Source organism: Myotis yumanensis, unplaced genomic scaffold, assembly GCF_028538775.1.
Source record: "Myotis yumanensis isolate MYYU_CA2020_CCGP unplaced genomic scaffold, mMyoYum1.0.hap1 SCAF_2, whole genome shotgun sequence".
Lineage (NCBI taxonomy): Eukaryota > Metazoa > Chordata > Mammalia > Chiroptera > Vespertilionidae > Myotis > Myotis yumanensis.
Genome location: NW_027223753.1, coordinates 215,837,514 through 215,851,708, shown reverse-complemented (window position 1 = coordinate 215,851,708; position 14,195 = coordinate 215,837,514). Strand labels below are relative to the sequence as shown.

Sequence of the window (14,195 nt, the reverse complement as noted above, 5' to 3'; positions counted from 1 at the left end):
GTCTTTTCTATCTATTAACGGAACCTAGATTTAAAAGATTCAGGTTTTAAAATAGGGAACGTCACCATTCCCTCCTCCCCCACGTATGCGCTGTGGGTTTTTTCTGTTCTTTATCCAGTCAGGGCAACCGGAACCACATTTTCAGTCCAGAAATCTGGTGGCCTCGGGCTTGATTTCTAACACATTAACGTCCCTCTTCTATTGACTTACGTCCCATTGACCCACAATCACTTCTTATGAGAACCACTTAACTCACGTGTGAAAGGGTTTCGAAACGATTAAAGCCACCAAATGGAAGATAAGCACATTAAAATGTCCAGAATTTCTAACATCATTCAACTTTATGCTTTATTAGTGAAAACCCATTAAAATCCAATTTTTCACCTTTTCAGGAAGTAATGCCAGTTAATGTATTTAGTATTAATCTTTTCACTTATAACCTCCTTGCCTTTCTCTGCTCGTCCCTTCCTTGTCTTTCCCAGGACTTTAATCTCACTCATCTCTCAAGTATCATGTCAGTAATGAGGTCATTACATTTTTCTATTAAAATTCATCCTTTGGTCTTAGTTGTGGCCTAATTTAAACACTGACATTATGGACTCATGCTAATTAGCCCGGATGGCCAAATCCCCCACCAATTAAGCAAATGTAGACATTTCAGGTTATTTCTGTTACATTAAGAGAGAACTATGGTGAATGTGACCTACAGTCATTAGCCCCAAGACATCATAATAAAATTATGTCTTCTAATTATGGTATCGTGAATGCAACCATGTTTCATCCCTTTGCACTCTGAATTTAGACCTTTCTATCATAATCGCCATAGATTCTTTATATTCGTTCTACTCTAACGGTAAGTTTGGCCTCTGTGAGGAAAAATGTTCTTTGTACAATGATGAGTTGGTTTAATTTAAGAAGTTTTGCCTTAGGTGGGGGCTGGGAGGAGGGGGGTGAATGGAGAAGGGGAATGGGAGATATCTGTAATAGTATCAACAATAAAAAATATAGCTTGGCCAGTGTGCTCAGTGATTGAGCATCGACCTATGAACCAGGAGGTCACGGTTGGATTCCCGGTCAGGACACATGCCCGGGTTGCAGGCTCGATTCCCAGTGGGGGGCGTGCAGGAGGCAGCTGATGAATGACTCTCTCTCATCATTGATGTTTTTATCTCTCCCTCTCCCTTTTCTCTGAAATCAATAAAAATATATTTTAAAAATTATCTATTGGTCGTAGGAGTCCGTTACCCATTGGAATGATGTGATGGCTGGGTTCCCAGGCCGGCTCCTCGTGGAGTTAGATGCGGTTCTAGCGGTGTTGATCTCAGTTCTGGTTTGGGAGCAGGAGAGGGAGGAGGGGCGGGAGGGGGAGAGTGAGAGGAGGAACGGGAGGTGGAGGCAAAGAAGAGAAGGGAAGGTCAAGAAGGGCTGGACGAGGAGACCTTCCCCGGGGTCCCGGCAGAACTTGGAGGTAGTGCAGTTGGTTTGTGCGTCCTGATTTTCACTTCTGTCCCCCTCGGAACCCTGGTGCCCTCCCTCATTTGGGCCCTAAGTTCCCACCCTCCCCTGCCTCCCCCACCGAATACACTCAGGAGACTCCCCTTTCTCAATGCGTCTTAGCAAGGTGTTTGGAAATGACCTCATCAGTGCGAGAGAACCTCGTTGTTCTGCGGAGCTCACAGCCCTCTGACTTAGGAGCCGGTCCAGGCCACAGACGCAGCCGGGAGCAGTCACTGCGGCTCTGAGGGAGACGGGCTACGGGCTCGGCCCCCACGCCGCCCCAGGAGGGTCCCTGGCGCCCTGCGGCCCATTTCTGTCTAACAGGACTCCACGCCCCCCGGGTCGCAGGGGCCGCCGCCAGCTGGCCCTCAGCACATGTTCTGGGCTGAACCCAGGTGGCGTTTGGTTTCCTTTTGTTTGGTTTTTCCAAACAGCCCTGGTTGGTCAGGGGCCGGCAGAGGGGCTGGTACTGGTGCTGGTACGAGTGGCCCTGCTGTGAGGGGCTGGGAGAGGGAAGCTGGGGATGCCCAGGAACTGGCTCCGTCCCTTCTTCAAACGACCACGGTGGCCCGAGTCCTGGGGGGACCAGTGACTCGTTAGTAAACGAGTGTGACCACGTGGCTCTTGCTGCTCACACTCGGGGAGGCGCTAAGGTCAGACAAGCAGGGGAAGGTGCCGGTGAAGTCGGCCACGTCTTGGACGCTGTAGGCCTTCAGGTCCGACCCCCTGTTGAAGAGGCCCATGTCCAGGAGGCCGATGTCCGCACAGGACGGCCCCGCTGGCCGCTCCGGGGGCTGCTCTCGGGGCTCCCTGAGCAGGAGGAGGCTGTGTGGGGCCGAGGGGCGCCCGGCCTGGGCGGGGACGGTGACGCGGAGCCGCTCCAAGGCCGCAGAGGGCCAGGGACCGGGCGGGGAGGGTGTGCGCGCTGCACAGTGAGAGCCTCAGGTCCCGGACCCGCGTGAAGCTCAGCAGGAGGCCCAGGGCGGCGGAGCGCGTGAACCAGACGGTCAGGCGGCCACGGGGGCCGGGCAGGAGGCCGCGGAGGGCCAGCAGCACAGCAGGCTGGCCAGGCTGCAGTCACAGTCCCGGATGTCGCCGGGGCAGCGGCAGCTCCGCACAGTGTTGTCCTGGGCGAGGATCAGGGTGCTGCTGAGCTGGCCTCGTGCAAGGTGGTCGAGGGCAAGGACGCCCAGCACGACCAGGAGGAGGCTGTGCCCGGGGGCTGGGGCCATGCTGTCCCCGCGGGGCCGGGTTCCCTGCGTCCGCCAGGTCACGGGACTCACCTGAAAGGGGTGCAGCTCGGTAGCTCTCCTCAAAGGGAGCCCCTGCCAACGCGGTCGCCCTGCTCCCCGGCGCTCTAACCAAGGCAGGTGGTGCCGGGGCCACGGGCAGGATGCTCACTCCCGGGCGCCTCCCAACAGGCAGCGGCCGGCGCGGAACTCTGCTCATTGGAGGCATCAACGCCCAGGCGTGCCGTCCGCTGACAGGGAGACCGACGCCCCCACAAGGGAGGGAGGGACTCAAGGAGGAGACCTGGGCCCCGGCGTGATGGGGACCTGGGCGATTTCAGTGTGCACGTCCCCCAACATCCAGTTGCTGGTGCTGAGGGCCTGTCGGCCCCCGAAACGTGCACACCCGCTCCGCGGGCCACACCCGGTTCCTGGACCCGACGGCACGTTCCCATTGGACCCAGAGCCCAGCGCTACCCGTGGACCCACAGCGCGGCCCCCAGCGGCCAGTTAATGGGAAACTTTAATTTCCAACCGGACAACATGCCCCCGTCCCACTAACCTGCGGACAGGCCATTCACACGTCTCCTGGCCTCCCGGACAGCGTGTTCCAGTGGATTCTAACTGCAATGATAGACACGGACAAGACCAGTCACACCATTCATCCCAGTGATCGCCACTCACCCACTCCTTTCCTGGAGCAGATCTATGAACTGACTTCACCACGTCAGTCACCGCAGGGCCCCAGAGCCCAGCACCCGCAAGCACTGCCCAGTGTCCAGATAAGGCAGGAATGCGGGCGGGGTTACCCGGCAGCGAGGGGGCCCAGCTCGGGACACGCCCCAGCGCCTGGCACTGATTGGAATCAGATACACATCATGAAACTGGGCCCCAGAATTCAATTTTGCTAAAATAATGACATTTCCCCTGAGTCAGCTGATGACTGAAGAGAGAGGCTCAACAACACAATACAATTTGTCTGTATTCGCAAGGCCTCATGGGTCCGGTGAGAAACGGGGTGAGACCTCTGACCAGGAGAGTCCGGAGCTAGGACTGGGCCCTGCAGGGAGGGACATGGGAGGGTCCGTCTGGGGGGTCACACATGTCCACAGAGGCTGGAGACAGGAGGAAGGAGGCCAGGCAGGCCTGCCGCACAGCTGCAGGCGGAGGCCAGGAGGCAGCGAGGAGAAGCCCGGGGGCAAAGCTACAAAGGCCAGCTCGCTGGACGGACAGGCCACCAGCCACCAGCAGGGGCCGGAGCGCAGGGGACTAAACGTCAGCTCAGCCAAGACCGTTGGAACAGAAGAGGAAACACCGGTTTTCATAGCAAATGCCTGGGGGCACCCAGAGTCAGCCGGGAGCTGACAGAGCTGATGTTCAAATGAGCTTGATTCTGCTTCCAGACCCCAGGGGCCCGGCCTGCGGTGAGGACCAGGGGCTGGCAGAGGGCGGGAGCCGCCAGCTCACAGGGCACGTGCGGAGGCCGCGCAGAGAAGCGAAGACGAACAAGGCTTCCACGCAAAAGAGGAAGACAGAGGAGGCTCCACGGACGCACGTGCTGTGGTGGGAATGTCGTCGCAGGGAGGGAAAGCCCATCTGGAGGACCGGAAGGCACTTGTAAAATATATACGTTCTATTGCATTCAGAGAGGAAGTGGGGAGAGAGAGAGAAACATCAGTGATGAGAGGGAATCATGGGTCAGCTGCCTCCTGTGCACCCCCTACTGGGGATCCAGCCCGCAACCCGGGGCATGTGCCCTGACCCGGAATTGAACCGTCACCTCCTGGTTCATAGGTCGATGCTCAACCACTGAGCCACACCGGCCGGGCCCGAATAAGGCACTTACTTCTTAGTGTTTTGTGTATATCTGTAAGTTGGCACAAGATCTGATTAAAAGATTTGTTCGACACCTAATAATAATGAAAAAGGCTTTGGGAAATGCCTGGGTCCGGTGCTCCCTGAGGCTGAACAGTGTTCTAGTCTCAGAAGGTGGCGGCGACTCTCCCACTCGGCGAGGAACATGGGCAGTTTGTTGATTCCAAGGTAATTTTAGAGGATCAGCTGCCCAGATCCCACCGGAGGCTCCTAGGACTTCAGGTCCCAGTGACCCTGCCCCCGGGCCTGGGCGTCCGCCGTCAGCACCACGGCCTCGAAGGGGAGGCAGGGAAGAGGGCCCGTGTACCCCCTGGAGCCTCACCCTCAGCGCTGAGCGCGGGGGGCGAGTGGGTGAGCCCCACCCTCAGTGCAGAGCGCCGGGGGCACGTGGGTGAAGGTCGGGGACACGGACACTGACCTCCTGGAGGGGGTGGGGCTGAAAGTCCCCAAAGGGGTTTGTGAGCAAATTCCCAACAGCCCGGGCCCTGCTTCCCGGACCTGGGGAGCCGAGGCCAGAGCCGCAGGAAGCCCAGGAGGGGTCCAGAGCGGGGCGCCCCTGGGAACACTGGCGGGGCCGCCGCAGAGATGCCAGCGGCCGTTTCCCCGTCGGCGCTGCCAGGGATTTCTGCCGGCAGGTTGTTGAGCGTGGACACCCTACTTTCCCCACGTGTGTATTCACCTGTGGGCAGGTTCCTGTGGCATGACAGAGTGGGCACCCCTACGCTACAGGGCACTGTGTCCCTGCCTGGGGGAGCGGGGTGAGGGGTGAGGGGTGAGGGGTGGGGCCCACGAAAGCTGAGTAAGTGACGTCCGGGTGAGTCCGCAGCCCTCGACCCCCTCCCACGGCCACAGCGCCCTCTCTCTGTCCACTTTTGCAGTTTTCAAATTCTGGCCACGCAGGTTAATTTCATAGATAATCGTCCTTTTCCCCTCAAGAAATATTCCCCTCCTCCGGCGCCTCCCAGCCCAGGCAAGGCTGGGTGCAGACCTACCCCGACGGGTTCTTGTTCTAGGACAGTGATGGCGAACCTATGACACGCGTGTCAGAGGTGGCACGCGCACTCACTTTTTGGGTTGATTTTTCTTTGCTAAATGGCATTTAAATATATAAAATAAATATCAAAAATATAAGTCTTTGATTGATAGTTGCCATTCTGACCAGGGTGAGATGATACCTCACTGTAGTTTTTATTTGCATCTCTAATAAATAATCTTAAAAAAATATAAGTCTTTGTTTTACTCTGGTTGCAAATATCAAAAAATTTCTCTATGTGACACGGCACCAGAGTTAAGTTAGGGTTTTTCAAAATGCTGACACGCCGAGCTCAGAAGGTTCGCCATCACCGGGCTAGAGAGTGCCACACGGCACCTGAGTTAATGTTGCCTGTGTCTCTCCCACGGGAGAGCCCTGAGGGAGCTCTGACTGGCTTTAGAGCAGAGGTTCTCAACCTTCCTGATGCCACGACCCTTTAATACAGTTCCTCATGTTGTGGTGACCCCCAATTTCATTGTGACAAATTGAACATAATGAAAGCATAGTGATGAATCACAAAAACAATATGTAATTATATATGTGTTTTCCGATGGTCTTAGGCGACCCCTGTGAAAGGGTCGTTCGACCCCCAAAGGGGTTGCGACCCACAGGTTGAGAACCACTGCTTTAGAACCTCCCTTTCTAGCACAGGGCCCAGCACATAGCAAGGACTCAACAAACGTGTATTGAATTAACAAAAAAAACAACAACCCATAGTTTATCAAATGTCAGTATGTTAACACTCTTTTAACTACTTGTTATAGAAATCCGAATCAGACTCTCTTCAGTAAAAAAAACAACAAAAAAACCCACACAAACAAAACTTAGTTCCTATATATTTTTTTAAAATCAGGAAAGAATTTTAAAATCAAGTCAGGTATGGCTTGATCCAGGTGCTCAAAAATAGGTCGTTGGGAATGTCTGTCCATTTCTTCTCCCTGTTTTCCTCTGAGTCGGCTTCCTTCTCAGACAAGGTCACCCCTTCCAGAGACCAAATGGCCCCAGGGGTCCAGGCTTCCCTTGTGCACACTGAGCCGCCCCAGAGGGAAGCCTCCCTTTCCCCATAGTGCCAGGCAGACAGGCCTGGCCCCCTGGTCACGTGCTCAGGCCTGGCCCAGTGAGTGGGCTCAGCCGCCCTGGGAACAACGGGCCGAGAGGGCAGAGGGCGGGATCTGCAAAGGGAGATGAGGAGATGCCAGGAAGGGGCAGGCAGGCGGTCATAGCGACGGCCACCCTCGGACCCACGGGTGAGCCACCGCCTTCCACTCCAGGGGCTGCAGATCCACGTCCCATCCCGACTCCAGATTCCTCTCACCTTCACGCCCTCGAACCTACAAGGACGGTGGCAGGGACCCCCGAGGGGACTGCGTTTGTGAGAGGACACCCCGGCCTCTGCCCGAGTCCTGGCCTCCCAGCGGGTGTCCTGGGCCCCCTCTCCCAGGGCTGCGGCTCCCAGGGCGGCCCAGACCCGCCGCTGGTGGCCGGGGCAGCTCACCGGTTCCTGGCCTCTCATGTCTTCACTGGAGTCGTTTCCCACAAAGCCCTTCCCCTTTCCCAACAGAAACCACATCCGATTTCCAGCCAAACTCACTTGGGAAGTAAAACTCTAGCTCTTTTTGTCGTCGCTGTAAGGGTCTCAAGGATGAGGCCCAGAAATCAGGATTTATAAAAGATTCCCAGGTGATCCTAATGTGCAGCCCAGGCTGAGAACCACTGCCTTAGACCTGTCTGTCCAGCTGTGGCGTCCAGGGACAAGGGAGGGGGAGGGGCGCGTGTCTACCACCGTGGGCTGGAATTCCGGGTTCCTTGACTCACTCTTTTCCTGATCACGAGGGCAGTGCAGCTCCTGGCAGCCACTGCGACGCTCCCCGGTGTGTGAGGAACCACGAACTCCACGCCCGCTCCCAGCGCACCCGGCAGAGGTACCACGCGCACGTCTGCATTGACGCCAATCTTGCTTTGCCTTTGAACTTGAGCCACTGCTTTGATCGTTAATTAGCATGGAAGGAGGGGGGACACCGCTCCTGAGTGACAGGGGAAGGAGGGAGAACACCCCACGGGAAGGCTGGCTCACAGGAGCTCCCGTGGCGCCGGAGCCCAGGGCGTGGACTGGGTGAAGCTTCTGACAAAAGAACCGTCCCATGTACTTTAGAAAAGAATGGAGTGCCCGGCTGGTGTGGCTCAGTGGCTGAGCGTTGTCCCAGAAGCCCAAAGGTCACAGGTTCGATTCCCGGTCAGGGCACATGCCCAGGTGGCAGGATCCATCCCAGCGTGGGGCGTGCAGGAGGCAGCCCGCTAATGATTCCCTCTCATCACTGATGTTTCTCTCTCTCGCCCTCTCCTTTCCTGTCTCTCCAATCAATAGAACCAGTTTTGTCAGGAACACGGTGCCGTTGGTCCGGAGGGAACGGCGCATTGGTCACGGCCTGCACTCCACCCTCCTCACTCCCTGTCCCGTCTCGCTCCGGTTTCCGGTGATTTCCATAGGCAGGTCGCGCCCAGTGACGTTTTCTCCGATGCCCTGGACCAGGGGTCCTCGAACTTTTTAAACAGGGGGCCAGTTCACTGTCCCTCTGACCGTCGGAGGGCCGGACTATAGTTTAAAAAAAAACTATGAACAAATTCCAGTGCACACTGCACATATCTTATTTTGAAGTAAAAAAACAAAACGGGAACAAATACAATATTTGTATTTGCATGTGGCCGCGGGCCGTAGCTTGAGGACCCCTGCCCTGGACATTGCAGAGAGGAAGAAAGAAGGCGATCGGAGCTTCTCCTAGAAGTGTAAACGTGACTCACCTTAGGGGAGAGAGGGCGCTGGACGGACTCCCGCCGTAGTGACATCACCCGAGGAAGGAAAGAAGCGGAAACATTGCTTTTCCTGGCACCAGATGGCGCGGTTTCTCCAAAAACCAAACCAGAGTCCCGAGCTCCCGGGAGCTTCTGACGCAGAAGCCTCGTTAGAAGCACACAGCTTTCTCCTTGCCCAGGAGGGCGGTGCGGAGCCCCGAGGCCTCAGGGGGCCCAGGGCGGGAAGGGAGCCAGGGGAGGAGGAGAGGAGCCAGGCCCCCTCACAGCAAAGCTCCAGTGAGCACACGGGGGGGGGGGGGGGGGGGGGGGTTGGGGGGGGAGCGGCCGCTCGGGGGGAAGATCCGTGGCCCTGACTTTGGAGGGGAGACTGGAGTTTGCCATCCTTCTCTTTCAGGCTCCAGGTGGGACATCCCTCACCCAGTTGCTTTGCAAAGAACCTGAGCGCTGAGCAGTGTGGCTCTAGGTCTCGTGTGACTCGAGGGGGTCAGGTCACCTGGCCGGGGGCTGGCTTTGCTGTCATCGGGCCTCCTTATTTGGAATTTCCCCCGAACATTTCTTGTAGTTTTGCTGCGCCCCCCGCCCCCCATAGGTGAGTATGGAGGGAACTCCACGTTCAAAAGGAGTGTGCAGCCCACTGCTGGGCACTGAGGACCCACGGTTCCACGCTGCACGGCCACGGGGGGCCACGGGAATGCACACCCAGCCGCCCACCTGCTAGGGTCATTTTGGAAAAGCAAAATACGTTTTCTAATTACGATGTTTTATACAAGAGCAGTTAGTTTTCAGAATTAACCCACAATACAGTGTATCACTTCGTATTTTATCATGTTCTTGACCATTATGGCAATCTATGGTTATCAAAAAATGTAACTCTTAGGGAAAGTGTTGTAATGCCACCAAACTTCTCCCAGAGATAATCACGTTAACATGTTGGTGTCAGCATTTTTCTCTGTGCGTTACCCAAAATGGTCATAATTTTTCAGTATCAGGAGCATTTATTATTATGAATAAAACTTCTTCAGGTGTGGAATCTGGAGAGGACCGCCTACTTTGATTTCTGAAACGAACACTGATCTGTTTTTTTATCTGCAAAGTGAAATTCATGAGAATCCTTACAACACAGGCTTCTTCACAGATGAGACAATACAGGCCAGGTGCCTGCGGTGCTGGGCCCCTCAGAAACTCCCTCGAAGTGTCAGCTTTTACGTTGTTATTACTGCCATTTGTGCTGTTATAAACAGCGATGCGATTCACGCCCTAGAGACTCGGTCTCCCTTGGCTCATTTCTCTGTGAATGTCACAGGCGTTGAATTGTTGAGCTGACGTGTATGACCTATCTTTAAGTTCTTGCTATGCACTGGTGAGACTGCTCCCCCAGTACGTACTGACTGGGTGGACCTAGGCAGTCACAGGCCTGGGCACCTGCCTGCCTCAAGGCAGGACGCTGACGGCCAAACCAGATGCCCCTGAGCCCCGGCAGCTCTGAGGCCCGGGGTGCTAGTGGGCCCCTCACTCCCCCTTCCCATCTTCGATCTCCTGTCTCCCTTTCCATCTGCGATCTCCTGTTTTCATGAGCGAACAACAGCTTCGCGCCCTGTCGTCCAGGTAAGGGAGAAGGTCTAAACTTGAATGGGAGCGGTAACTGAGCACTGAGAATGACAGGAGGGACGAACATGGACGCAGATCTTTTACCAAGAGCCGGGCAAAGAAGGGTGCACAGATGAGAAAAGAGGCAGTAACGGCGAGCTTCCCACCAGGGCCTGCGGTGTCGCGAACACGGATGCTGACCCTCGCTGGCTGCTGCACGTGGCCTCTTCCCCCTCTGGTCCCCACTCGAAGCCGAGCTGGGAACAAGGAGCAGCGCCAGCCGCCCGCCCGCCCGCGCAGGGGGTGGGCAGGGCTCCGCCCGAAGCCTCCGCATGAGCCTGGCAGGCCCGGCCGCACAGACCGATGGCCCTCCCCGGCTCCGGCGTCTCCCCGAGGGTGGCCCAGCTCTCTGGGGTCTTATTTTCGCCACCAGCATCGCCCTCCTGTGCTGCCAATACGGTTCAGGTCGCAAACAATCACCCGTGATACGTCCACGGCCTGCGGACCTTTGCCACCAGCCACACGCTCCCACGTGGGCTCTCCCCACTCACTGCGGGCCTCCAGGGGGAGGGGTGGCCCCTGATCTGCGCCTGCTGGCGGGGGGGTCCGAGAGTGCACCCCAAACGCAGGCGGATTTGCGAAGCTGCCCCAATCACCTGTGGCTTTCGTTTGGGGGTTGCTGGCCAGCCACCGCAGCCGACGGGGGGAGAGCGACAGGCCTCCGTCCTCTGCCGGCTTCCTGTGTCCCTTTGCCGCAGGGAAGACCCTGTGTGTGCCCAGTGCCACTGCCCGGCCTGGTGGGAATGCGCCCTAGTGAGCTGATCGCAGCGCCTCCTGCTGGTCTCTGTGTGCATTTCCTCTCGCGGTCGTCATTGCTACCAAAGGCCGGCACCTCTATGGGAGCAGCAAAGGGTGCTCTGAGCACCCTGTTATGTCTATTTGTTTTTTAACGTTTTTTTACTGATTTCAGAGAGAGAGATAGAAACACAAACGATGAGAGAGAATCGTGGGTCGGCTGCCTCCTGCACGCCCCACACTGAGGACCGAGCCCGCAACCCGGGCCTGTGCCCTGCCCGGGGATCGAACCCTGACCTCCTGGTTCCTAGGTTGACGCTCAGCCACTGAGCCACACGGCCGGACGGAGCTCACTGCTGTGATTGTGAGCCGGCTGCCTGCCTCCTGGGGGGTCCCGGGGGGACACGGCTGCCAGCCCGGCTGGGATATCACTTACCAGCGCGGCCCCCGGGGCCCGGCCGGCGCAGCCTGTTTACCAGCCGCGTGGCTGTCAGCGGCATCTTCCCCGGCGCTAATGAGCCGGGCGGCCGGCGAGGCCGCTCCGCAGAGGCCCCAGGTGCCTCGGGGGTGGGTTTTAAATTGATACAAAAACACACAATAACTCGCTCCAGGAGTGTGGGCAGCCTCCCCCAGCAGGTTGGCTGTTTGCTCGCTTCGTCTTCGTCTTCGTCTTCGGCTTCGGCTTTGGCTACGGGACCCACAGTGGCCCCGCCAGGGTCGCGGGTTTACGAAGGTCCTTTAATTGGTTCCGTGCGGCCATTATTTTCGCTGAGTGACAGGTCCGCGCTGCGCCAGCCCCAGGCCGGAGGGACCTGGTCATTAGGCCCTGCCTCTGCCTGGCCGGGACGCAGATTCGTGTGATGTTTTGCGCTGGGAGTCGGGGGGGTCATGTTCACGCTAAGACACCTGCTCTTCCGGCAGGAACGCGAAGCCCCTTTGGCTGGAGCCTGCAGTGAAAGCGCCCGGTGTCCTCCATCCGACAGAGGATGAGATCGACTTCTTTTTAAAAAAATATAAATATATTTTATTGATTTTTTACAGAGAAGAAGGGAGAGGGATAGAGAGTTAGAAACATCCATGAGAGAGAAACATCGATCAATCGCCCCCTGCACACCTCCTACTGGGGATGTGCCCGCAACCAAGGTACATGCCCTTGACCGGATTCGAACCCGGGACCCTTCAGTCCGCAGGCCGACGCTCTACCCACTGAGCCACACCGGTCGGGGCGAGTTCGACTTCTTATAGTCACCCCGTCGCTTGGTGAACAGATGACCTTGACCTTTGTTTATTCAACTCCTGCTCCCCTGAAGCTTGTAACGTTGATCTTGGTTAAGGGAGACAGTGTGGGGTTTGGAGGCCACTGAAGGTGGTCGCCCCCCGGGTTTCACTGCCCTGGACCCGTTATTTCTGCTTTCTGCCCCTGGGAGGAACGAGGTGAGTTTGATCAGGTTCGTCTCCTGAGGGTGGAAGAGCAGCCGGGCACTGATCATCCTCGCGGAGAGAAAACACACAAACCCGACAGCAGCCAGAGGCTCCTGACCCCAGGGCACACACCGCACTGCTGGCGAGACAGTCTCCCGGGCGAGCGGCAGGGACGTCAGCATGGAGAGGACATTCCGATCTGCATCGGACGCCGACCAGGCTTCGAGCCAAGCCTGCAGGACGCACAGCGACCGGGACAGCGTTCCCCAGCCTCCCTCCGTGCTGGGGACATGGATCGGCCGCCTCCTGCACGCCCCCCACTGGGGATCGAGCCCGCAACCCGGACCTGTGCCCTGGCCGGGAATCGAACCCTGACCTCCTGGTTCCTAGGTTGACGCTCAGCCACTGAGCCCCGCTGGCCGGGCTCACTTTTATTTGATTCTCTCCGGTATATTCTGAAAAACGTAAAGAGCATTTGTATCTTGGTTTTCAATACCGACAGAGAGAGAGAGAGAGAGAGAGGGAGAGAGAGAGAGTTCTGTTCTCAGGCTGCGATTCAAAGGCTCAGAGAGCCCCTACCTGCTTGGTGTGTTTGCCTCTGAGTCACAGAAGGGGCTGCAGCCTCAGGGCGGCCCTGGGAGGGGGCAGCTGTGCCGGGAGCCGTGGCAACGGGCGGGCAACATGCACTTGGGAAGGCGGGAAGTGCCCGGCACTCTTCCTGTCACCTGTGCACCAGGTGGGCCACGCCCTTTTATTTGGGGGCACTTGTCGGGGAGGAGAAGGAGCTGCAGCTGGAAGAGGGGAGTGGCTGCTGCCTCCCTCCGACGGGGGTGCGAGCTCCTGGGCGCTGCTGCTCGCTCACCACACCCTGTGGCCTGCTCCTTGGAGGAAGGGCAGCCATATAAACACGCTCCTCACGCTGCCCAAGGGCTTTGCTCCCAAAATCCGGTCCTGGGCCTGGCTGGCGGGCCTCAGTAGTTGAGCGTCAACCTACGAACCAGGAGGTCAGGGTTCGATTCCCGGGTTGTGGGCTCGAGCCCCAGTGTGGGGCGTACAGGAGGCAGCCAATCAGTGATTTTCTCTCATCATTGATGTTTCTATCTCTCTCTCCCTCTCCCTTCCTCTCTGAAATCAATAAAAATATATTTTACAAAAATTCCTTCCTGGGCTGGTCTCCGTGTTCAGTGGCACGTAAGGACTTTCCCCCAAACTGCGGTTCCTCAGAGCCTCCAGCTCCCAGGCCGGCTGGTGCCCCCCAGAGCGCCCCTCGCCTTCCCCTGTGGGCAGAGAAATCTTCTCAGCAAGTCTTTTAACCACATGGACTATTCCCATCCCGATTCTAAAACACCCCCCACTACACTGTGCTCAGCAGAGGGGACAGAGGCACCACCAGGCATCAGAGAGATGCAAATGAACACCACAGCGAGGGGCCACTCGACCCTGTCAGGACTGCTGCCATCAACAAGCCAGGTGCTGGGGAGGATGCGGAGAAAAGGGAGCCCAGGGCACTGCTGGGGCAGCCATTGTGGAAATGGGGCGGAGTTACCTTTAAAAACTAAATGTGGAACTCCCACGTGACCCAGTGATCCCAGTTCTGGGAATATATCCTAAGAAACCCGAAACACCCACCAGAAAGGCCATATGCAGCCCTATGTTCATAGCAGCACAATTCACAACAGCCAAGGTCTGGGAGCAGCCCGGGTGCCCGTCGGCAGACGAGAGGGTAAGCGCTGTGCTGAATGGTCACAACGGAGTACTACTTGGCCGTAAAAAGGAAGGAAATTGTACCTCTGCGACAGCGTGGCGGGACCTGGGAGCGTGATGCTGCGTGCACCGAGCCAGTGAGAGAGAGACCAATGTGTGGCATCGAATGAACAAAGTAAACAAAAGTGAAGAAGAGGGAGAGGACGAGGAGCAGATTTCTGCTCGCAGCATCCCCGGAGGCA

General features: G+C 57.2%; 1 protein-coding gene across 1 annotated transcript; it reads right to left on the bottom strand.

Annotated features, from left to right (window-relative positions):
* Positions 1-1,604: 1,604 nt before the first annotated feature.
* EPCIP (exosomal polycystin 1 interacting protein) lies at positions 1,605-3,451 on the bottom strand. The gene is given in 4 exon segments (XM_070403690.1): positions 1,605-2,381; positions 2,383-2,549; positions 2,552-2,780; positions 3,289-3,451. Coding segments are annotated over 4 exon segments (699 nt in total). The 5' UTR covers positions 3,304-3,451; the 3' UTR covers positions 1,605-2,093.
* Positions 3,452-14,195: the final 10,744 nt, after the last annotated feature.